The sequence below is a fragment of the Bombus pyrosoma genome, linkage group LG4 (genome assembly GCF_014825855.1).
Source record: "Bombus pyrosoma isolate SC7728 linkage group LG4, ASM1482585v1, whole genome shotgun sequence".
In the NCBI taxonomy this organism is placed as follows: domain Eukaryota; kingdom Metazoa; phylum Arthropoda; class Insecta; order Hymenoptera; family Apidae; genus Bombus; species Bombus pyrosoma.
This window is the reverse complement of record NC_057773.1, coordinates 6,366,192-6,390,777: the sequence shown is the minus strand read 5'-3', so window position 1 is coordinate 6,390,777 and position 24,586 is coordinate 6,366,192. Positions and strand designations below refer to the sequence as shown.

The window sequence follows — 24,586 nt, the reverse complement described above, 5'->3', positions numbered from 1 at the left end:
GTTGTATTTTAATTTTTAACTGCTACAGAGTTGGAGTTGTCGTAGACGAGCACGTAACAAGGATACGTTTTATATTTTTTCTCCTGTCTACCAGGAGATTCAGAGCATCGTAACGAAAGCAACAACTTTGACGGAAGTTTTGTCATCTCGTTGAGAAAGTGTCGGATTACGTCTGCTTTACCTTCGAACTTTTACCTGCTGCGTTTCGAATGACCAGTACAGCTACGTGAAGAATGTCTTTTCGTATCGATAGTAGCAAACTCAGTCGTTTTCATGGAAATGGACTTTAATGCCTGACCGCGCTCCGTCCTATTCTACTTACGTTGCAATTGTCTGCAGACTTTTGCACAATCGGACTGATATTGAGACATTCGTTTTACAATTGAAAATACGAAATACATATGTACTTTAAACAAGGAAATATCCAACCGCTGCAAGTAACACGATAATGATAACTTAAGTGACATTTTTGAACATGAAAAAGTTAATGTAGAAAGTTCGACAGTCGAGCAACAACGTACTGATCTTCGACTCCATACGCAAAGAAAAATTCCTAATTTAAAAACGACTCATTGAACATGTAAAATTGTTCAAAAACTAGTTTATTTGAAGATATCCAGCATCTGTAAGAAACTCAACTGACATAATTCTGAATGTAAAAGAATTCAATATAAAAAATTCTACCTATAAGAGAACGTCGTATTGTTCTAATTTAAAAAATAGCTTCTAATTTAAGAACAACTGAATATGTAAATATTCCTGAGAAGCCAATTTGTTTGAAAATATATCGACTCTGGAATCAACGTTCCACCGGCTACCCTCGCTTTATCGGTCGACGTGAGCGTTCAGCGTGTTTCTCGATAGAAATTCAAACAACCCAGCCAGTAAATCCGCGAGAAGACACGTGTACCCGTGCACGCAGCGATAATTACGTGTCAACGCATGTGTACCGGCACGTCCAGCCTGTGCTGGACTGCTCAGCTTCCGGTTTTCTCGGTGAACGATAATCGCATCCCGCGATATTTTCGTCCCGCGTCAACACGACTATTCGATACGGTCCGGTTTACGAGAGTGCGCGGCTCGTCGTTGTCAACAATAACGCGTCACGATGAGATCGTCGGTCGAAATTTACGAGCTGCACAGGCCGTTTCACGAAACGTCTTTTCGTTTCGTTTCGTTTCATCCGAAAGACATAGAGTCGCACAGGAGAGTGATGACTACCATCGCGTTAAGTTGTAAATTCGTCCAGTTGTCGCATCCTCTGGCAACATTTTGCTTCATTTTGTAACACACTTTGGTATTGACACATTGCAATGCATCCCTTGGTATCGTCTGTTTATTTAAAACGAGTTGTCTGGTCATCCAAGTTAACGATATTTTAAATTGAAATTATTTATCGAATAATTCATCGTTTCTAGCGCATCGCTGCATACTTATCATCGAAAATCAAAATCTTGTAATCATTGGGTTGGCAACCAAGTGATTGCGGATTTTGTCGTTAGGTGATATTGACACTTAGTTGCCAACCCAATAGTATCTCATTATTAAATTTTTACTGTTGCGATTTCAGCTACGTAGCATGTACGTTGAAATAATACCAGCAAAGTTATAGGTTTGTATTGTGTTGGAAAAATTAATGGAAATATTTCATGCAAAAACTCGATATTCAAATACAAGCAATATCGGACAAATGTATGTACGTGTACCAATACATGCTAGGCTCAGATTTCATTTTTGGAAGTAACCAAGGTTCGCTAAGATAATGGATAGATAATGGATATCTTGATTCGAGGATTCTCATCTAATTAGGCGATTCGATTAGCGGAAAGCGATTTTCTTCAGAAATTATATATATATATGTAGTTTATTAGGAATAAAATATTCGAATGGACCAGAGTAATCGTCTTTTATTATACGAATATCTATTTCTTACATGTTTATCTACATCTGTTAGGTTGTCCGAAAAATTTCTTTCGTTTTATAAGAAAATAATAGATGAACAACAATTTTTGTTTTATTATTATTCTATTTATTATTATTCTATTATTTCCTTATAAAACGAAAGAAATTTTTCGGACAAGCTAATAGCTACCACGAAACTAAAAATATATTCCACGCAGAAATAACCTCTTGCTACTTGTATCATTTACCGAATTAACCCTTAATAACCAATCCTATCAATCATGAAACCAAACGACTCTTCTTCTGCTTAAACTAACTTCTATTCCGCTGCAAAATATTTCCTTTGCAAAACTAACGTCCGATATGTTAATGCTGTTATAGCAATATATCATTCTAACAAGTGTTTATGTTACTGCTATTTCTGTGTTTTATTTCATAGTTATTTCAGTAAACATCAAACTTTCGTAATCGTCTCGCATGATCGTGATGCATTCGTCGGTGTAATCTCCTTGTAATCGTTTACTTTAATAGTTTACTTTAACATATGATCATACGTACATGGCAATAGTTATATTTATTTATTTGTTTAATGGACATGCGCCTCTCGAGGTCGGATACACGAGTACACGAACTGAAGTATAAAGGAACGAGCACTAGTTTCATGTTACGATTTTTACAATTTCATACCAGTTGGTGAACATTAATTTCAAGTTACGATTTCTGCAATTTCATATAATTTGACATATCGATGCTTTAATAAATGTTACCGGCCCCAGACAAGGCAACGCACGAACAAGTTGCCTCCTTCCGACGAATATCTTAGCAGCGTACAATTTGAAAAATGGAGAAATTTCGCGAACAGTCAACAAACTGGTCGAGGATTTTAAAAACTAACGTCAGGTCCGCTATAGTTCTGCGTTGTTCGAAAATAATCACATTCAGAAGTGTTAAGAACGTCTTCATAGTTACAGCAAGTTTTGAATATCGGTGAACAATCCTGAAGGCGACGTACCTTACATAACGTGTCGTATTTATATAACAACATATGGAGTAAATTTTCTACATTTTGAAAGTCAAATATACCATGCCACTCGTGGCGAGGACTCGCGATGCAACACGATACTTTGCGTAAACGTTTCTGCCAACTTTCCCCGTGGCTCAGGTGTTCGATTTAAAACTGCAAGAGTCCGCAGAGCTAAGGTAAACTGCAAGGGTCTTCAGCGTAGCTCTCTCCCTCTCTCTTTCTCTCTTTCTGTGTATCTGCTTTCCTCGGTAGTCGAGAGAGGGTGAATAACAAATGGGAGAAAGCGAGAGAGAAAACATGGCAGAGCATAGCGCAACACAGGCAACTATCGTGAGGTGGCCGGATCAATATTCCGTCCGGTCCATCCTCTGACCCATATTTCTCTTTCTCTCTTACTTACCTGTTCCTCGTTTCTCTCGCTTTTCCACCGCCTGCCTTTCTGCCTGCCCCTTTCTTTTCCTCTCCCTCGTCCACCTCCTATCTCCTCTTGTCTTTGACCGGATCCGCTGGTTCTCCCTTTGCTTTCACCTTTTTAGAGCTTTGTTTGCCGTTTGTTCGAGAGATTGGTACGACGCTAGCGCGATTTTTGGTATAGAGCTTCGAGAGCAGTCGTTGAGGGTGGTTTGTTTCCATGGTTGATTAAGATGGCTTTACGTAGTGATTGTCAAACGTGAGCGTTTTAGGGTTTGGATGTTTGAATTTTTTGCCTCGCTTTGGTAAATAAGCTTTTTTTTTTAATCGATCCACAATTCTTTATTCTTGCTACAGAGATTTGAGAATAATTGGGGTGGTTTCTGCTAGGCTTGGTTGTTGCTTTTTAGAACAGATGTTGAAATTTTCGGCAGCTCCAAAGACCGTTTCTCTGGTTTGCTTACCAAGATTTTAATCCTGAAATTATGTAATCGTTCTTCGGTATTCTTGATTTTTGGTATAGAAAGGGAACATTTGGTTGGCCTTTCTCTGGTTAAGAAGTTCTCGAAATGTCGCATGCAGTCGTTCTAACATTTTCCACGGAGTTTTGGGAGCTGTTGAGAACGGAGAAGAATGGAAGTAGAAGTTTGGCAGCGTTTTTAATTCCACGGTTAAATCAGTGGTTTAATTAACAGGTTTTAATTGCAGCGCAGACGGTAGAATTTTCTTTCGATTCCTGTACTAAACTTTTGGAATCGTATGTGGTCGTTTTGCAATTCTGTTTATTATTAAATACTTGAGCATCAAGTGCGTAGTATTTCTAGTCGCGCTGTATATCACCCCCAGTCATAGCGCCAAAACACCAGGACGTTACCATTTTACACATCGTAGCATTCCAATTTATACATACCATTCCAATACAAATTATAGTTTCCACTTCTCAATATAAAATTTTCTTTCAAAAAACCTATCCCCTTACCCTCTCAATTATTAATTCTCTCAAAAGGAAAAATGACTTCTTTTCTACCTTCATTACAGATATTCATCCAAAAAAGTAGATAATCAAAGTACAAAATTATCGATTATCTACCATTGCTCGCGCCGTGAAACTTTCAGCAAAATTTCCCGAAGAAATTATCGTTTGCCCGTTAACAAGCTCGAAACACGAGCGCGTTTAACTGCGTCCATACTTTTTCCCGGGGAACCGGTTCCAAGGGTAAGAAACTCTCGCTTCTCGTCACTCCATATCGCGCTATGATGTTTCAGCGAACAACTAGAGCTCTTAACGCGCTGCTTTTTCTTTTTACCTTGCTTTTTTCTTTTTTCTTTTTTCTCCCGGTCTGACCTATTTTCCAAGCTGGCTCGCGTTTTCTCCCGTCATCTTCGTTTCTTTTCCTTTCTACCAGCCCCGCCTTCCCTTCTCCACCCTCCCTTGTGCTCGAGCCCGCGTTGTCTTCCCCTTTTGTCCATCGTTTCTTACCTACGCCCCACGTTTTTTCCCTCGCGATTCCCGTTCCGTTCATTCATTCATGTCCATCCAGTCACGACTGACTCGTTACTTTTCATTCGCTGACCTACATATCCCATCGTCTTTTATTTACGTATCCTTTGCGCCTGTACTCTCCTCTCCCGACAGCTCGATAAATGTATAAAATCGCTCCTTGCGTCCTATCATCTTGGTCCTTCAAGGTTTTCAATTGCGCCTCGAGCGTTGCACACACACACGTTCCTTCGAATCACGCGTCGTTTAGCCTCGTGAAGGGCGAGGCTATCCTTGAATTCCTGGTGCAGTTGTGTGACTCCATGCGTCTCCCTGATTGCATGCAAGTCGAAGGAAAGATTTAATCTCGAATATACGACCTAAACGTAAAGATTGTCGTCCTCTTTCAATTGTTCTTGAGCATCTTAAGTACTCGCTGCAAAATTTTCTTTATTCGGTCAGTTGTTTTTTTTTTTTTTGTTTTTTTGAGGATGTCATTGCTTCGACTACTACTTGAAGTTCGTGTGGAATTATATGTACAGCGTACGAAATAGTAAGAATTTTCTAGACTAAAATATTCTGAGAAGCATATTCGTCACGCGATATTCGGACGCGTCGAATTGCGAAATTTTCATGTTCATCTGTCGGGTCGTATATTCACGCATGAATTTGTAGCGGCAGCGAAGGAAACTCCTTGAAGAGTGAAATAAGTTCGGTCTGAGAAAGGACGCAAAAAATTTCCGATATTAGGGTACGATGTAATCGAGGGATATATAACGTCTTGGGACATGGAATCGTGTTATAAGTGTAGCTACATCAAGGTTATCCTATCTCTTGTCAAATTTTAGTTTATCGGTAGCGTTACGATATCGTTCGTTCTTGAGAGAAAAATTCCTCTTGAAAGGACTATCGCACGAATTTGGAGGATCAGTAGAATGAGAAGGTTGACAGTCGAACATTATTATCAGAAATATTACATCGTTCGGCAAGATTTTAGCTTTTCTAAGTTTAATATCAACAAGTTCGAATCATCAACAATAAATCACTACGATAAAGTATTTACTATTTTAATACATCTGTGTACTTAACAAAACGATATATAAATTAGAATAATTGCATCCTTAATAGGTTAATTGGTAAAAGATCAGAGGAGAAACGGTTTTCGGGCGATCGGATCGATCGCTGATCGAACGACAAGCTGCTTAATTATTAATATTCGTGGGCCGAGTGCAATTTCATCCGGCGTCGGCAAGTAGGTCGCGGGACTGGTTTTGGCGCTCTTTGTTATTTATCGTGGCGCGATCGAGCACGCACGCTCGAAGAACTCCGAGAAAATGTCAACAGGGAGTAATCTCGATTGAAATTTGCTCGTTTCTTCGAGCCCGTGTCCCCGATGTCGCAGCCTGGTTACACGCGTACTTGTACGAGCCGATGTAAGTACTCTGCGCATAGTAATCTATATCTGCGTGTAAAAGTATACATAAGCGGTCTTCTGTGTGTGGCCTTCTCATTATCGTGGGACTCGCGAATGATAAACGCAATCGACTCGAGTGACGATTTTTTTTCTTTTCCCTTCTTCGCGCTGACGAGGCCGTGCGAATCAAGCGCGTACACTGTTCCCGATCATGGTGTTTGCTCGTCGCGTGTGTAACTCGCGTTGCATCAGAAAGGACTTTTTTGCTTCGACAAGCCTGTTTCTTCTTGTTTATGAAAGCGGAAGGTTGCTTGGTAGATCGGTGCTTGTGACGCCATCGACGATAGTAGCTGAGCAGGGAAATTATCAGGGCGTTTATTTTTCTTTGTGAATTTTTGAAGCATCTGCTCATTGGCTAATTGATCTTTGTTTTTAGGGTGGGTAATTTTCTGTTGTATATCGGGTAATCTAGTTTCTTGGTCGCCGATTCTACAGGATCTTTGTATTATTAAAGACGAAAGTTATCCGCGGTTTCTTTGCGGATGTACAAAAGATTTCATCCGCTAAAGATACTTTGCATGAATTTTGGCAACGGAGAAATCTTACGCCGTAAAGTAGCGCAGCGAACGTAGCGAGTTCCTTTGCATATTGGAATTCATAATGCCCCGGCCGCCCTATCAGCAAAGGAAAAAAGTTACCTTCAAATTATATTCTCCTTTACGGATATAAGAAATTCCATCTGGCGAAGGTTCCTCTATTTTTCAGAACGAAATGTTTTCCAAAGCTGTTTGGATCATTCACAGTTCTTGTACATAATTATTCTTGTATTTTCTAACAAAAATACGCAATTTTAAAAAATACGTACACATGTTTCGTATAACAGAACACTTTTTGTTTTTCTTTGTACACAATTAATTAGAACTTGAACGTTCGCACATAAGAGCTGCTTCTCTGAATCATTGTTTAATAAAAACATTAAACAAATTTAAAAGATTCCAAGAATAATGCAATTTCAATATGATTCTACCTATCAACATTCGCGCAAGTGTGTACGTAGCTGAAAGTTACAGGTAAAAGAAAAATCAAGCGTTCACGAAGAACGACGTGTAGAATAAATCAAACAACTGTTTCAAGCAAAGCGTAACATTGATTTGACGATGCTGGCTGTCCATCCAAGTCTAATCAAACATCGACGAAATATCGCCATGGGAGCCCAATGGATATCGCGATTCGTTGATTTCAATCTGCGAAGGTTGTCTGCCGTAATTGGTAGATTTCTCGTTTCCGTTCGGCTTGTTGTAAACGCGTCACACTAGTGACAATGCTCGTAGCACGATACACGATCGATTATTACCTTGTCTTCGTCTTAAATTTCAGGAGAATTCAGGAGAAAACTTCCGAAATAAAAGAAATTTTTATCTAATCAACCTTCTGTCATTAATAATCTTAGAACTTTTATGAAATCTATATGATCGTCTGTAGAGTCGCTTTATGAAATTTCATTTTTACGAAGTAAAAAGAATTGTTTCAGTTAATCTTCTGTGATTGATGACTTTGAAGCTTTCACGAAGTGTCGTGTGGAATTTGTCGAACGTTTCACGACGAATTTTATTTCTCTGAAATAAGAGAAATTCCGTGAAATAATCTTCCGTTATTGATTTTCACGAAGATCAATCGGTCGTAGGTTGACAATTTGCTCTCATGACAGATCAATCGAATAGAAACACAATGTCGAGTATGAAACATAATATTTATAAAATATGTAAATAGGTTGTCCTGTTCTTTCGGTATTTTTTTCCAAATATTTCCAAATATTTTTCGCAAATCTGAAGTGACATTTCCAGCGAATAATTCTACGACAATATGCATCGATTGCTGCAAACGTGGCTGCGAACGCCAAATTCGCTGAAATTAATCTAGCATAAAATTACAGTGACCCACGCGTGTCATAATTAAAACTTATAAATGACACTCGGTGTGTACAAACGAGCTCGTAACGGACGAATTAACCCGTAGTGACGCAGCTGATTTCAGAAGGTTCGCAAATTTTAAACCACCTCATAATTTACTTTTGACAGTTACGAAAGCTTTCCCGTATTTTGACAAATTTCGATACGAACCAAACTCGCCGTAATCAATAATGTATTTGAATGTATTTGAAGTTTTGGACATTTTGCTTCCTTGATGGATGCAATTTCCGCTTTGAAATCGTCACGGGGCTTTTTGATTATCTCTACCGAGTTAAAATTAAGTGTCGAAAATTTTTTACGGAAATTGACTATTCTTCCTAGTTAAAAGAAATCGTATCCAAGTACCATTTCGAAATGGAAAAAGAAAAAAGAAATTAGAATTCTATTATTTTCTTTCTGGAATATTTGTTTCTCTTCATTTAGTTGGAAACACGTAGCCATTATAACGTTACTTCATTTAAAAGATAAGAGATATTCTAATTTCTTTGAAATTATTCAGATATTTCTTCTTTATCTATTATCGATAGCAAAAATACATTTCTCCGATATTTTTGTAAAGAAGGCGCACAAGTTTAAAATACAAAATAAAAAGTGAAATATGTATTTTCAATTTCTACATTCAACATTTTTAAACATTTTACTCGTTTAAGAAAAACATAAAAGACGAATACATTGGTCGTCTTGTAAATTACTTAATAAATTAATTAAAATACATAAAAAATGATAAATCAGCCACAGTGATTACACTGTAGGAATTCTACGGTGTCAAAGTAACGAGAAGTTAGTATTAATACGCGTAGCCGACGATAGATCATAACATCGAATGTTATTGTAGACAAATTTTCGAAATAAACGAGAATCGAACAACAATTCGCGATTATTCCGATTTCTGGAACGCCATCTGGACGAATCGAAACGAATGGAAACGAATCGAGTCGAAGGAGATCGAGTCAGAGCGACGTGCCACCGACTTCCGTTTAAGTCGTCACACGAGAAGCATCAGGTAAACACGTGTCGTCAGAATAATCGCGAGCAGATGCTGGATCGAAGGATAACGCAGGATGTCCTCGTGTCATCATGTCAATTACTGATGAATTTCGATCGTCATAAAGGTAAATGAATTTCCAGATAATTTTTGTAAAGGAATCGTTAGATTTTGTTAAATTTTCGAGATGAATTTCACACTCGCCAAACGAATACGTAGTATACACTCGTGACTTTTAGCGTGGCGAAGGACGCGAGCAAATATTCCACATATTCTCGTGTTTCCAACGCTTCGTATTTCCGAAACATACATTTCTATAGTAACATAAATACTTTTATGTAAGCTCTCACGTTTTCCAGTGAAACAATTCGCGCGTGATTCTCTGCATTCTGTTTGTTACGTTTCTGTATTACATTGTCTTAGTATATATATATATATATATATTATATATATATATATTGAATTTGTTTGTATTCGAATAAATTTTAATTAATAGTAGATTAAACACGGATTTATTTCAAACGTAAGGTTCATCGAGAAATCTGGTAATTCGATTGAAATTGCTGAGGGCTCGACTCTTTCAGATACATGAAGTGATATTCGAAAAAGAAAGAGACGATTGGACACGACGCTCGAAAATGATAGAAAGATCGTCCCTGGAAGTATAACAATGGCGATGAAGTTATCATTTCGATATATTATCCGACATCATTTTTGGTAAGAAATTCTTTCTTCGTTTCTAATATTAAAAAGTATTGCTAGAAGTGTTGGTTTCGATATTAAAGAAAATCAATCTCAACATACTTCTCATTTTACACTCTAATATCATCGCGAAATTGAAAGGTCAATACTTCTCATACGAGAAGTCAAGTTTCTAACGAATAATTTCGATGGAAGTTCGGTAACTTTTCAGTCCCATTATCAATCCCTGCAAAATTGTACCATTTCATAATTGGTCGTAATTAAACTGCGAACGTTTGTCGTAATTATAGAAAGTTTGGAGATGCGAAGATACTCGCGATATGTAAAAGTACGTGAAATACTCGGATCGAAGTATTTTATAACATATCGCGCGTTTAATCTTTTTTAGGAAACAAACTTTTGTAATTTTCTCCAGTCCCGTTTCATTATTTGCTTTCATAAGAATATGAATTTACGCAAATTTAATTCGCAGTTTAATTCCCAACTTGCCAATCTCGAACGTGAGAACGAACAATCCCTTTCGAATTCTTTTGCTTGTAAAATAGCTGCACTAATTCGTAGAAGGAGTAGAAAAGAATAGAAATATTCGGCACGGAGAGGCGAAGCTCGTAAAGCGCGCAAGCCGGCGCGATTAAAAACTTTTATGTCCGCGCAATATGACGCGGCGACTTGTTTTTGTCAGCCGGCCTATTTATACGCACCTTTTGGCAGCTACGCGAGAAACTTCGTCACGAGGATGCCGTTTCCGTTTCATGGCTCCTTCGTCTTCCTCTTCTCTCCACAATTTACAGTTTCTGTCTCCTCTTCCTTCAACTTTCTTCTATTTTCTTACTTCCTATTTATGTGTCGTTTGTTTTTGAATTTTTCCTCCTTTTTGTTTTTCTGTTTTTTTTTTTTTTTGTATTCGTAAGGGGATTTAAGAAATTTCATAATTCTGCGCGAGTAATATAATAACGTGGATTCTTTCTATCAAAATTAACGTTTGATTATTTTTCGGATTTTTTCGATAGGAGGATCGCGAAGGATTAAATATTAGCGTAATAATAACGGTTTCAGGGATTTTCAAAATTAGAGTTACATTAGATTCAGGATATTTCGCAGGAGTGGACATAGAGAATCAACTATTCACGTCGGTATTTTTAATAACAGCGATCTTGCATCGAACTCGATTAAATTTCGCATTTCCGCATACGTCGCAAAGGTGCAAATTTTCGCGTCGTCGATGTAAGAACAATAGTCTCCGATTAAATTACAGTTACATACGTATACAGAGAAGATTTCCAATTTTTGAAACTTTTATAAAAGAATATGCAAGGATTTCGATTTAGCGGTTCGATTCAAATATCCATCTTGGATATCCAATAATCTTTTAACGATAAACGGCGACTTCGTATTCAGTTAAAACTGTTAAATTAAAATTATAAAAGTAAAGATATAAACTTTCAAACTCCCCATTAAACGTTCAGAAAGAGAACACGCGAGAAGCTTCAACATCCACATGAATACGGTTGAACTAACTTTGCAGAATTGTCGAACTTTCACGAATAGAACGTACAAAGAGTTCAATATTCGTGTCAGTAGCGTAATAATAGTAGTTTTATGTTGGCTATGGCTGGAAGATGGAAAGGATTGATGGCCAACGCCAGATGGCTGACTCGTATCGCGTTTCCCTGGATTCTGTCCGTGGAATACGCGAGTTTCGCCTAGGGATCTCGGTTTCGGCAGCTTACTCTGTTTATAGTTATGCACGTTTGTTTGGATCTCGAACGTTGATGATCTGGACGCGCTGTGGAAAGCGAGATCACCGAGTTTTGTAAGCAGCCTTCTTGGACATTTACCGGAGATCGTGTTTCTTCTTTTTTCTTCTTTTCTTTTTCCTTTTGCCAAACCATTTTGTTTCGAAGGATTTGCCAGAGGGAAGATTTATCGAATAGAGAAAAGCAATCAAACGATTCGATTGCTTTCCAAGTATCGCCTCCTTCTTCGTTCGTTCCTCTTTGCGAAAGCGTTATATTCCTGCGGTTAAATATTTCAGTTTCGGTATAACGATTTTGAAGAGGATTTCATATACATATATATATACGCGCTTGCCGGTTATGTTTCCGTTTCAAAGCAAAACAAGTTTTTCTGACTTCTGCTCTTTGTATACGTTTGAAACGTGTATATAGGTCGGCGAAAGAAATTTCCCAATGTTACCATGCTCCAGCGTTTCGTATTGAAATGCACGGACTGATCATGAATTAATAATTTGTAGGCTGTGGATATTCATGCAAATTCATGTTTTACGCGAGCAAAACTTGAATAAAATTACGTTTTATCCTCTGAATGCTGTAACGCGTACCTACTTTATTCCTTTCTTTATTAGGCGATTTTCATTTGTACATTTGTGTTTATTTTGTCCGTTGTTTTCGTGTCTACAGTTAGCATAAATGCATAAACATCGGCAGCCGTGTAACTAGCAATAAAATGAATACACGCGCGTGTACTTTTCGAAAGCATGCGTTATTTCTAATAGTCTGAATACCTGTTTCATTAAAAATCTGCATTAGTAAGAGTCATAAATACGATCGACTGTCTCATAAATATTCATTTATCGCGCTATCATAACCTTGCACTTTTTCGATTAGTTTTTGCATCTTCAAGACTACTTCTATTTGAAATCTTCGATACGAAAAATCGGAAATACGATTAGCTATGTCGTGAAAATCTATTCATTGTGTTACCATAAAAGAACAAATTCAGACACCCAATAAATTCCAAGAAATCCTCGTCATATTTCTACGAACTTCGAAAGAAAGTTACGTAAATAAGTTCAGAGTATACAATAAGTGTGTATGCGGTGTATGATAAAGATATTAGAGTGTACTAATGAAAAATGCAGTAAAACAAAAATGTAAACGAAGAATTCTTATTAGAGCTAAAACGAGGAAGGGACATATATCCGTCAGGCAACCATGAAGATAAAACACGGAGGTTCATCTGAGCTTTGTTACTTGCTACAGAAAGTAAGTAACACAAGAGGAAATTGAAAGGTCGCGCCAGTATTAATGATTAAACGTCGAATTAATTTTGCAAATGTTTTGCAACTGGTTTCGAGCTCGTTGCTAAATGAGGATAATGGAAATTGATCGATGCTCGAGAAAATAAAAATGTGACTTCGTTTAAGAATCGAGAATCTCAGCAAAGATTATCAATTCTAACGAATCCCTTTCGTTTTTCTCGACTTTTCGATTAGTTTTCATTCATAGATGCATTTAAATATAAATTAGAATTTAATCTCGCGAGGAAGATACTTCTGACGATGTCGCAATTATCTAAATCGATTTTTGTATTAGCGTTAAGCGTTTCGCTAAAGATATGTGACCCCATCTTAGTTTCGTGTAAATCTTTTCTTGTAAGCTTAGCAGATAGGTGATAAATGTATAATTCGTTTGTAAGGACCTGCGAATTTAGATTTAATTAGGTAGATATAATTAAAATAATTAATATTACGTAAGATTTATGTTGCTGTCGTCTCGTAGCAACCATCACTGAAATTTCTGACTTGGTTGGTGACTTAAATTTTCGTAAATTATGCATTATTTGGAATGAAATATGAACGCTGTATATTGCAAAGGTAACTAGGAACTGTGTTCACATTATGTTAAATTTTAAACAATTGTTTGTTCTAATTAATGTAAGTTGTATCTCGGCGGGCCACCGTTTAGATTTACCAACTTCATCTTATGATTTAATTTCACTATATATATATATATACGATTTTAAATAATTTGTATATATTAACAGTATAATAATCGTTTAAATTTTAATAAGCAACAAACTAGTCTTCCTCATATAATTAAGATATACAACGTCTGTATGTATAGATGGAAACAAACAATACCAAGGTTCCTTAAATCACGATTCTCTTTTAATAAGTTAAGTCATGCTTCCTTTTTTATACTTTTCGGATCACTGTTTTATATGTTTTTACAATTTGATTGTTATCAGAATATTAGCATTATTCGACTATTGTCCATTTCGACTTTTACGATTTTTACTCTTTGAACGTGATTTTTTGTTAATCCGAAACTGTTGCTTGTTTCTATCTCCTTTTTAAGTTTCACCAAATGTTTATACGCATTTTGTAAACTTGAAAAATATCTTCCTTGTGTACATTATTGTATTCACCCTACAAAGAGGCAATGTTCTTATAATACCATGCATTCCTTAAAAGATTGTTAAATAGTTGGCAGTACAAGTTGAAATATTGTATATATATGTTTCATTCGTGTGATTGGCTAATTCTTCTATTTATATTGATATAATTGATATAATTTTTAGATTACATCTATATTTAACATTATAAGAAATACATCCAAATTCAACTGAAGCATTGTCTGACCACCGTGCACCTATTTTCCTGCGATTTCTACCATTTGATCGTTCCAGTCCCTTTCGCGTTTTCCTTCAAAACATTCGTAGAAAACTCCCTAATGTCGATCGAGATATAGCAGAATACAAGCAGTAAAATATATTTTCAGAATCGTATTTCGAGTTTAACGTAAGTATCATGTGAAATTATTCTTGCACAGGAATAATTCCGAATTTTAATACGCAGAGTAGGAGGAAAGTTAGTTGAAATTTTGAAAGCGAACCTTCTTAATGGACCAAACATTCGGAACGTTATTCTTGCAACTTCGTTACAAAAGTAGAAACAAATGATCTCACTGTCAGTAACTTCGTTCGTTCCACAGTCCTTTAAATGGAAAATGGATCTTCTCGGATAAAAGATAGACAGCGTTATTCGACCAACTGATTTCTGAACGTACCATCCTCGACAATTGAGATTACCGATATCTGATCGCACTTTGACTGACGTGCGATCGATTAATGGGCAGCTTTTCACAAATTGAAATTTAATATCGTCTATAGGACTTTATGGAAATTCGACACACGCTGCAACCCACGAGAAAACGGTTCTGCTGCGCCGGAAACTTCCTTTGAAAGAGATGAAACGATTCTTTAAAGTTTCGAACGATTCTTATTCATGAGATACAACGCGGAACATAGTTCTCGAAAACAGTAACGAAATAGTGTTGCAACGTTTCTAGTCTGTTAAAGCGTATAGGCGGTGCGCTGTATCTTGCCTTCGAATTTTATATAATTTTTTTGGCCAGAAACAGTGGCTGCCGAGCCTCACCAGACGATACTATTCTAATCCGAAAAGTTTCGTCGTGCTTTCGGTATCTCTCGCCAGGAGAAATAAAAAGTTGGCCAGCTTTAAGCAAGCGGTTTCGTCCGATCCGAGCGAATTGTCTTCAGGGTCAAAAAATATCCTCCCTCTGCCTCCAAGTGATTTGTTTACTTGAAATTTTGGTCAACCGGATACGTTGGTGTCTTTGTTTTAATCAGGTTGGTACTTAATGACTTGATTTGAACTAGAAAAACTAGCCTACATTTACCACTGAATATATTTTAACACGTTAACTGTATTTTTTTTTCTTTTAGAAATTTCTATAATCATGAAACAAAAAATTAATGAAGACAAATTAGTTTTAGTTGGATAGATTTTCATCCCTGACGCGATTCAGGTTAGATCGCTGGAGAACAAGTAATCCTTAGAAAATTAATTAACAGCGAACTTTTATGAACGCTGGAACGTTTGTATTATGAGGAAAGAAGTTCGACGAAAAGATAAAAATTGATAAGGTATTCGGATAAAAATTGGATAATTTGCGTTGTGAAGGAAGAAGCTTGGTGCAAAAAGGAAGATCGCATAGAGAAGAATATTTTATTTCTGTTAGTGATTTAGCTAGTACAGCATTAGTTCAAGATATATACTGGGAATTATCTACTATTTATTCATAGCATTTTATGCAGCTTTAATTCTACTGTTCTAAATATAGCATATTTAGTTCTGAATTATAGCTACATAACGTGATCGATGATATCTCAAGCTAAAATTCATTTTAATTAATTTTGTAATTACAACTGTCTTGCTTAAATGTACCTCGGTATCAGACAAGCAGTCAAACCAGTTTATTACGTACGTATTTCCAGTGAATTTGGTAATGGAAAAGAAGCAGCATATTACGAATCGTAAAGGTAATTCGATATTAAAGACAAGAAACGAGAGCAGTTTATCATAGAAATGAAAGAGATAGCCAATCGTAGATAACCAAACTATCCAATTACAATCCAACTCGTCTGTCTGCACCAATTAACCACGAGTTGCCATACACGCCACAACCAACCACGAACCAACGCAAACCACTGTGCTCGACCAATTAACTCACCGTTTCAATACGCAACAACTTCACTATACCGTCGTTATTTTATCTACGCTGCAAACGACGAATCTTCCAATATCTTCAAACTCAACCGAACGAAAAGCGAAAGTTACGCTTCTCATATTCGTATTGATGTTTGTATGGTGAAAGTTGCACCGTGTCATGTCATCGAACAACGTTCGCTACGATTCTTCATCGTTGTTGAAGAAAAAGATTGAAACGGAGAATAGAGAAGAGGAGGAACGAACAGAGGGGAAGGACAAATGTCGAAAACCGTGGAAAACTTTGGACGCTCCTTTGGTCGATCGCAAGGATAACTTATACGTAGCTGTTCGTCAGAACTTGCACAAGGTTAATCGAGTTTCACAAAATTCGCTGCCCCCGCTAAGAAACGCTGAAACTGGTAGTAGAAGTGGAGTGTCGCAGGAATCGAGCATGGGAAGATTTTCCACCATCAAGGCGTTCTTTGATATGGGCCAGGAGAAGGGAACAAGGTACACATGTAGGACCACCATGATGGGCAAGCTGAAGAGGATGCTGGAGTTGAGAAAACGAGAAGCGAGTTCCATGGGTTGTTTGACTTGACAAAATTCTTTTTTAATTTTGTTCTCGTTTGCATAATAATTTCATTTGTTCTGCCAGAGTTTGAATGTCACGTGGTCAGATTGGTATATTGCATTGTATGGTATTGTATGGTATTGTGTGCTATTGTAATTAATACGATACATTGTGGACAACAATGCGTTGTGAATAGATGCTTGAAATGTGTTTGGTTGTCATTTTAATGGAAAATTGGAACTGCAAGTGTGTTCGACTTGATAGAATTTCTTCTTAATTTTGTTTTTATTTCAATGATAGGTTTATCTAATTTGTGAAAGTTTGAATATTACATGATCAGGTCGTTACATTGGATGGTGAAGGAATGTATAATAGATGTAATTTTTGTAATTAATCTGATACATTGTGCACGACAATGCGTTGTGAATAGACGTTTGGAATGTATTTGATTGTCATCTTAATTGAAAATTGCAACAACAAGCGTTTGACTTGATAGAATTTCTTCTTAATTCTTTTTTTTTTTTTTCGTTTGGATAATAAGTTTATCTAGTTTATGAGAGTTTGAATGTTACGTGATCAAAGTGATACATGGCATGAAAGAGATATGTATAATAGATGTAGGTTTTGTGGTTGATATAATACAATGTGGACAACGGTGCATTGTGAATAGATGTTTGAAATGAATTTCGTTGTCATTTCAATTGCAAATTGGCGTAGCAAGTGTTGATCGTTGTGTAGCAAGGTTTGCCTTTGAAGTGGTGCAGGTTTATGTGTTATGGATAATACAGAAGAACATAACATTGCAAGATTGTTTGATTATTTCGTTTAATCGAATATTCTGACATTCTGTTGCATGTTAATAATAATATTGGCATAGAGAAGAAATTAGGGATGTAGGTTTTAAAGTTAGGTTCATGCATTTTGTATATACAAAAGATTTGAAAGAAATGGACATGTAGATTCTGAGGGTAGATTTATGATACCACGATGATACCTTTAACATTCTGTTTTCATTCCTTTTGCGATCTGAAGTTCTTCGGTAAACTTCATCATCGTTTCCTTTCTTCGTTGCTACCAGCTTATCTAGAATATACTATCATAACCATGAGCTGCATTTTTATCTCCAGTTATAGAGCTTGCGAGACTACTAAATTATAAGACAAATATTTCCACGATCCTTGAACCTTCTACCTTTTTAAGCAAAGTAAAAAAACAAAAATGTATCTTCGCTTCGCAGAATCAACGATGAACGGTTTGAAGAAAGACGTAAACGGCAATATAATATCAGACTAGAAGAGAACCACGATGGGACTTGAAAGCTACTGTCGTTCTATGATCAGCGGAAGGAAATCATCGAAGAGGAAACAAACTGTTCAAGAATCTATCGCTGTTTTATCGGATAATCCTCGGAAACGTGGGACGCGAGCAAAATTATATTTTAATTCCATCTTTTGGTTGTTTCGTCGGAAAACGATATCGCGAAACCCGGAAATACGAAGCAACACGAGCTCGTTTTCTAGTACATCAGTTAAAGCTATTTGCGGGGTTTAGACGAAAAATCTTACAGGTATACATACTTTAATTTGAGAAAACTAATGTTATTTTGACTAGAGTTATCGGAATATAAGGATTATTATTTACACTATAATAGGTATATTTATCCGCGTTTTTGTTTTCTCAGCAGAAACATGTATTCTTCTTTGTTTTGCTTAAAGTAATAGTGAATCGTTTTATTATTTTTCATTAGTTGTTTTTAAGTTATAACAAAACACGCCGAAGAGGAATATCAGGAAAACGAATTTCTGGTATTTCTAGCGTTAAATTCTTAAATATAATAAAGACATGTTATCATGCTTGTTCATAAATATTTGGGAATCTATAGCAAAGTTGCCCAAATAAATACGGATATCGTGTATTTAAATTTATATGCCGGTTTTAGAAAAATATTCGCGCTTGTGCTATATTCTCATCGATTGGTCGAACATTGGTCAACCGTTGTCTATTGAAGATCTATTTACACGTTTCGATTGTCCGCCAATTTACAACCAGCACGATAATAAAGTTGTCACGATGAAGTTAACGAGGTACGGTGATGGAATGAAAATTAAGTAAGTTTTTCTGAGAAAGATCCTGGCAACGGAAGATGTTGAATGATAAAGATGATTTATGACATTGTGTATGATTTTAATAAATTTTCTGCGACATTTGTAATTCTGACTTCTTCATTCTGGAAAATCTGTCTTGTCTAATGAGATGGATATATCTGGTTCAATGTTGCTTCAATATATTTAAGCTCTTCCTGAGAAAGAACATATATGTAGTTGTAAAAATACTTGTAGCTTGGTTTCAAACAATTTTTTGTTTCTACTTCAATCAAGTGACGTTATATATGATAAGATGTGACCATTAGATATTTACAAATCTTCCTTTATATGTTTTATAGACTACTTCTCTTTTTAAAAATAAAGAAGATAACATTCTAGAAGGTTTTTACTATAAACGCATCTGTGACATCTGTTAGGCTAAGTTATTACGAGGGTCAAATAAATTTCTCCTCGATATACTTAAAACAATCAAAGAATCGCATTCTCGAATGATGTTGAAGAAATGATCAACTGAAATATTAACAACCATTTTACATCTGGAAAAAAATATCGGCATACTTTGTCAAACAAATTAGCAGCAATAAGAATCAACAATCGTCTTACAGCACAAAGAAACTAGCTATTCGTCAACGAGTAAACACACAAAGAATAATAAAAAAAGTCGAAAACATAATCTTTTGTAACCAATCGACGTTGATTAAAACTCTTCGTTTGGAGCAAGGTAAACGTCAACCAACAAAATTAAAGGAACATCGGCAACGTTCTCCAATCAATTAACAGCGACAAGGAAAAGAAATTTCCATTGGCCGATCGGAACACCAATTCAAATCGGACTCCAACGTCGATGTAAATGTTCTCCCAATCCATTTTAACCGTCTTAGCTGAAGTCGTTAACCGTTCTTTCCCAACACTTTTCACTGTTTAGTACTATTTCGTATTATCAACGTGGCTGGTCTTTCTATCGGTTCTAGAATTCGTTCGTTCGCGACGTGCCTTAGATATAAGTGACTGGTTTCGTATGCGCATCGTCGTGTATTGTCGCTGAGACTGTACTTGCAAAAGAAACAAAGGAGTTTTGTTGTCTCAGCGTGCGCGTAGAAACCGTTAACGATTGGTTCGTACGAGGTCCGTGATACTCTTCAACCGAATTTCGTTCGACCTTTCTGTCAATAAAAGGATCATTTTCACTTTGCGAGACGAATAATAGGTAACAAATAATAAATAATTCCACGGAGTAATACATACGAGGGTCTGTATTTAAGACTAGAGATTTATTATTATTATTTAAGACGTCTAAAAGGAAAGAACGTAATGGAACAATAATAGAAATATTAACAAATAACAGAGGCTATTCAAATAATATATGATTATTAATATATAAGTAATAGATAATTATCGATATTATAAATAGTAATTAATCAAAGTAAAAGAAGAAACAATCGAACAACCAAGACTCAAGATGTCTGAAGAAAAACGTAGCGAGACCTACCGTTTGCCCGCGGATTCCTCCGACTCATCGGATTTGTCTCCATCCGACAGATACAACACTCCAAACCCGACGCCTTCGAAATTTCATACAGAATCGAGTCCCAGCATGAGTAGTCTGATAGAAAGGTTGAGGCAGTTGCGAGTGAAGACGCCCGTGGCGCCCAGGGTACCCTTTCCTACTCCTGTTAAACTATCTCCCACTGACTCTTCCGAGTCGTCCTCGAGCAAAGACACCAAGCTACCCATCTGTAGTGGGCCTGATCTGATGAAGATGTTAGAAATACATATCAATACGCGTTTATCGATTTCTGAAGAACAATGCAGTCCAGTTCAAGGCAGCTACAGTATCGACGACGAAACGTTGAAGACGATGCTAGCCAAAGAACATAAACGTCGCCAGATGAAAAATTGGGAATTAGACAAGGAGAAATTAGTTGAAGGGAAGAGCGAAATGATCTTGAGTCCGCTTTTAAGTCGCCGTTTGAAAAAGAATCGAAAGTTCTTCGCGGACATCCCACCTCTGGAAGAAACTGATTCACCGCAGTCAAGTGTGGACAGCTCTCTCCGGGTTGAAACTGGTTCACCTCTGTTAATCGACTGTCCCCCGGAATGTGAGCCAGCTCGTCATGACGATGAACTGGCATTCTTATCACATAGCTTGCACAACATCTCCAGAGCGTTTTCGGAATTATTGTCGTTTAATAGAGATATTGTGGGATGCGAAGTTAGTGACAAAGAGAGTAGCGAAAAGTTGGATACGAATATATCGATGGAAGAAGAGAAATTTAGGCAGGCTATAGACATTTACTTGGGAGATACCGTGAGTTACGCGCAGAAAGAGATGGTGTTCGATAGCTATATGAGTAGCATTAATTTGAACAAATCTGAAGATTTTATCAAATCTAGTAACAATAAGTACGTGACGTCTAACCAGAATCCCGAAGAGAACAGAGAGGACGATCTTGTTAGTAAATTCTTGTCTAGGGTTTCTTTGAAAGATCTGGATGAGGATCGAAGAGAGGCGAATTTGAAGGTTAAAATGGTCGAAGAGAAGATCGTGGATGAGAATATGTCCAAAGAAGAAGGAAGCATCATGTCTCCAAGCGGAACGTGTATTGAATCTCCCAATAGAGACATTTTTCTGAAAAAAAGTTGCTCCGAATCCGATATTTCAAACAGTCCTAAAACCAACGATGACGTTATATCCGAAGAGTATATCAAAAGGTTGGATAGATCTCAGTCGATGACGGACGAGTTAACACGCGCCGGGTCCTACTCAGAGCTATCAACGAATTTTAATATGCAGATCGAAGAGAGGGATACTGACACTTTCAAATTGATAAATTTTTTTGATACAACTAATGATCAAGAAAGCTCTGATGACCTCATAAATTTTTCGATAGTTCCTATACAGAAATCGCCTGGCTCGGTTGATTCTTTGACGAGTCCAAAAGAAGATACAAATAATGATCAAAGAGATTTGAAATCATATGTTAGTGACAATTATAACGAAGATTTGAATAAAAGCGGTGAAGATAATGTTGCGAGCGTTTATTATTCAGTCAGCTCTCGCGAGAGCATTGGTTTAAACGAATTTCTCAGTGAAGTAGACAATATAAAGGATTCTTCTATTGATTCGAGTGAACGAGAGTTGTTGATAGACACGAGTCATAAAAATTGTGTTCCATTGCCTGACGAAGAAGATGAAGTTTTCGAAAATTTTGGTTTGGTCGAGACTTTTAAGAAGGAGGCCTATTTCCATTCGTTTCTGAGAAGAGTGATGAAGAGAGAATGGATACGTTCGATCAGAAAATCGAGGAATTCGCCAGAGATAATGACGGATGCTGAAAATGATAAGAAGAAATCGGAGGAAGCGAAAAAGGAAGATACGCCGTCTTCGTCGATGCAGAAAGATGACGGCAGTGATCTAAAATCGGCGAAGTATTACGAAAAGGAAGAATGTCTGAAAATAAAATTTAAGAAGAGGGAGCCTAAGATATTGGAAGAGAGAAATTCAGGTAATCTGTATCGTGTCGATTTGTTTTAGAAAAAGATGAAGAAATTTAGTCTCGTCGCGTTGTAAATGTACAATTGAAAATGTACAATTGCAGATGTATCGTTTGACGTCGGAAATCTGTGTATAACATTTTTATTTGAAATTTATATTGCGAATCACAGAATTAGTAATTGACATGAAATAAATTGCTATGCAATTGGAAATTATTGAGATTAGAATCAAAGTGCAGAGAAATTGGAGAATTTAAGAATTCATATTAAGTCCTCGGAAATTGCAGCATACAGAGTTGCATGAGTCCTGTGCCGGTACGGAGCGAGTTGATTATGGTAACAAATTCTTCATTTATTTAGGTGGCTTCTATCGACAGAATAATCCAATTAGATGAACAAACATTGGGCAGACTGCGAATGTTTTAAGTAATCTAATCCAAAGGTTTAACACGTCGAAGATACAGAGTTACCAAGATACTTTCTAAAAATAGCAAATAATAAATTTCTTAGAAAATACTAATTATAAATCAAACGTCACACTTTTGAAATCCTAATCGTACAATACAAAGCGTAATATTTGAAATGAAACTTTTTCCTTCGTTTCAATCCTAACACCTTGCAAATTTTTACCTCGATATCTTCTCAAAATTATCTTCTACGGATATATATAAAACGCAGGACGAAGTTTATCAAAGCAGCAGGTCGCAGTATTCATTATAAATTCTCGATGGTGTCACGAGGCTCGTAAAGACAGAACGAATAGCCGCATCGATTTATCTCCGTAAAACGCATGCGATGCTATCGATAGAAAAACGGGATTATGGTTGGCGTGCGATCCAACGTGCCACCGCGGTTTCTCTTTCTTCGTCGACCGGCAAACAGCAATTTACAATGGCCGGCGATAAGCCAACTAACCTATAAATCATCCACGAAGAAAGAGAGGCCGCGAACAAAATATATGCGAAGCATTAATTGGAAAGATAACAGGTTGATTATACCAGATAACGTTTGCTACTGCCTCGGTCAATATTTGCCAATAGTTAATTACCACGAATAGCACACTGTCGTTCATAAGCATGCGGACACTCCGCAGAACTTCTAATAACAATGTGTGAATTTTATGTATTATGTTCAATTAGCGATGAATTAGTAATTGAGAGCGATATTTATTATTTTCTTATTTTTCCTACTATTACTATCGGATATATAATAACTCTTTAACGTACAATTTGGTTACAAGCCGTTCATGGATGACGGTGCTGTATTAATTAATATTGTATTGTATCAAAAGGAGTATAGTGAAGAGAGAAAAGTCTATCGAGTCACAAAATTTATCGGCGTTTGTTATTACGCGATTAACACAGTTAAATTGACGGAATATCGTACGATGAGCTTCTTTTAGCAGTTGTTGATATGGTTACTCACCACTTTTAAGAAAACTCTACATCTGCTCTTTTTAGATTTCTCAAACACTGAAGCCATCGACAGCGTATAGACAATAGACTGGGACGAAGGCAGACTATAAACAGTAGACAGGCGACGATGGCTTCGGGGTTTTCAGTTATAGGGTAACACTGCTAGCGTGCGGATCTGGACCAGCTCAAATTATATTCCTGTTTGTACTTACACTTCTGTATTAAAATATATTTTCTACTTTACAATTTATCCACGCGTTCCTCTCTTCATACATCTAATAACCTCAACAGCAGTAAACTACGATCTCGTCTGAATGACGCTGGCGTATTTTACTTGAAAAGAGACACTGTGTCAGCGCACACGATAGTGACATTTGTGGAATCAATAGATTGTACGTTGAGAAAGTATATTAAAGAAACATGTCAGTAATGTATGTAGTATCGGGGGAAAGGGTCTAAGAAATATCTAGTGAATCATAAACAATGTCCCGAGGGACGAGTTGCCGATGGGCCTATAAATGTGTCGTCGGTCCTTCAATTGAATAGTTTCTACGTGACCCTGGCCATGGGCGGTCGCGGAACGTGTACGTGGAGGGTCTAAGAAAAGACAAGAGGGATGCGAAGGCAGAGGCAGTGGTCAGTTGTTAGTTGGGAAGTCAGAGAGAATCAATCGAGAAGTCAGAGAGTGCGAGTTGCGTTGTCGATAGTGTTATTAGCATTGTCTAGATTGTAGCGCGTTATTGCGATTAGTTCATATTAAACTACCATCGTTTTTCTGTCTATATCTGCACAATCCATACATTATAAATAAATCACCAATATCAGGATATAATCACAATATATTCCATAGACG

At 36.9% G+C, this 24,586-nt stretch overlaps 3 protein-coding genes and 1 long non-coding RNA gene across 12 annotated transcripts in view; all 4 read left to right on the top strand.

Annotated features, from left to right (window-relative positions):
* Positions 1–24,586, top strand: part of LOC122567226 (serine/threonine-protein phosphatase 2B catalytic subunit 2-like) — a 232,276-nt gene that overhangs the window by 60,905 nt on the left and 146,785 nt on the right. The gene's annotated exons all lie outside the window — the stretch shown is intronic.
* LOC122567242 lies at positions 6,461–14,400 on the top strand. Its single transcript, XR_006316733.1, has 3 exons — positions 6,461–9,313; positions 9,771–9,903; positions 12,804–14,400. It is a non-coding gene; the product is annotated as an uncharacterized LOC122567242 (long non-coding RNA).
* Positions 14,996–18,285, top strand: LOC122567240. Of its 2 annotated transcripts, none has more exons than XM_043725614.1 (3): positions 14,996–15,282; positions 15,379–16,654; positions 17,956–18,285. In XM_043725614.1, exons 2-3 carry the CDS (start codon positions 16,323–16,325, stop codon positions 18,032–18,034), a joined length of 411 nt encoding a protein of 136 aa, XP_043581549.1. In that variant the 5' UTR covers positions 14,996–15,282; positions 15,379–16,322; the 3' UTR covers positions 18,035–18,285. The 2 variants fall into 2 exon arrangements, with proteins under 2 accessions (XP_043581549.1, XP_043581548.1); XM_043725613.1 differs by having other exon boundaries at positions 15,001–15,282; positions 15,379–16,731.
* LOC122567225 lies at positions 20,238–22,468 on the top strand. Its single transcript, XM_043725575.1, has one exon. It carries the CDS (start codon positions 20,283–20,285, stop codon positions 22,356–22,358), a length of 2,076 nt encoding a protein of 691 aa, XP_043581510.1. The 5' UTR covers positions 20,238–20,282; the 3' UTR covers positions 22,359–22,468.

Bases quoted from the DNA above. Each gene is read 5' to 3' on its own strand.
- LOC122567240 (XM_043725613.1), top strand. From the start codon at position 16,323: ATGTCATCGAACAACGTTCGCTACGATTCTTCATCGTTGTTGAAGAAA. The intron at 16,732-17,955 runs GTTGTTTGACTT...TTCGCTTCGCAG, and splicing joins ACGAGAAGCGAGTTCCATGG to AATCAACGATGAACGGTTTG.
- LOC122567225 (XM_043725575.1), top strand. From the start codon at position 20,283: ATGTCTGAAGAAAAACGTAGCGAGACCTACCGTTTGCCCGCGGATTCC.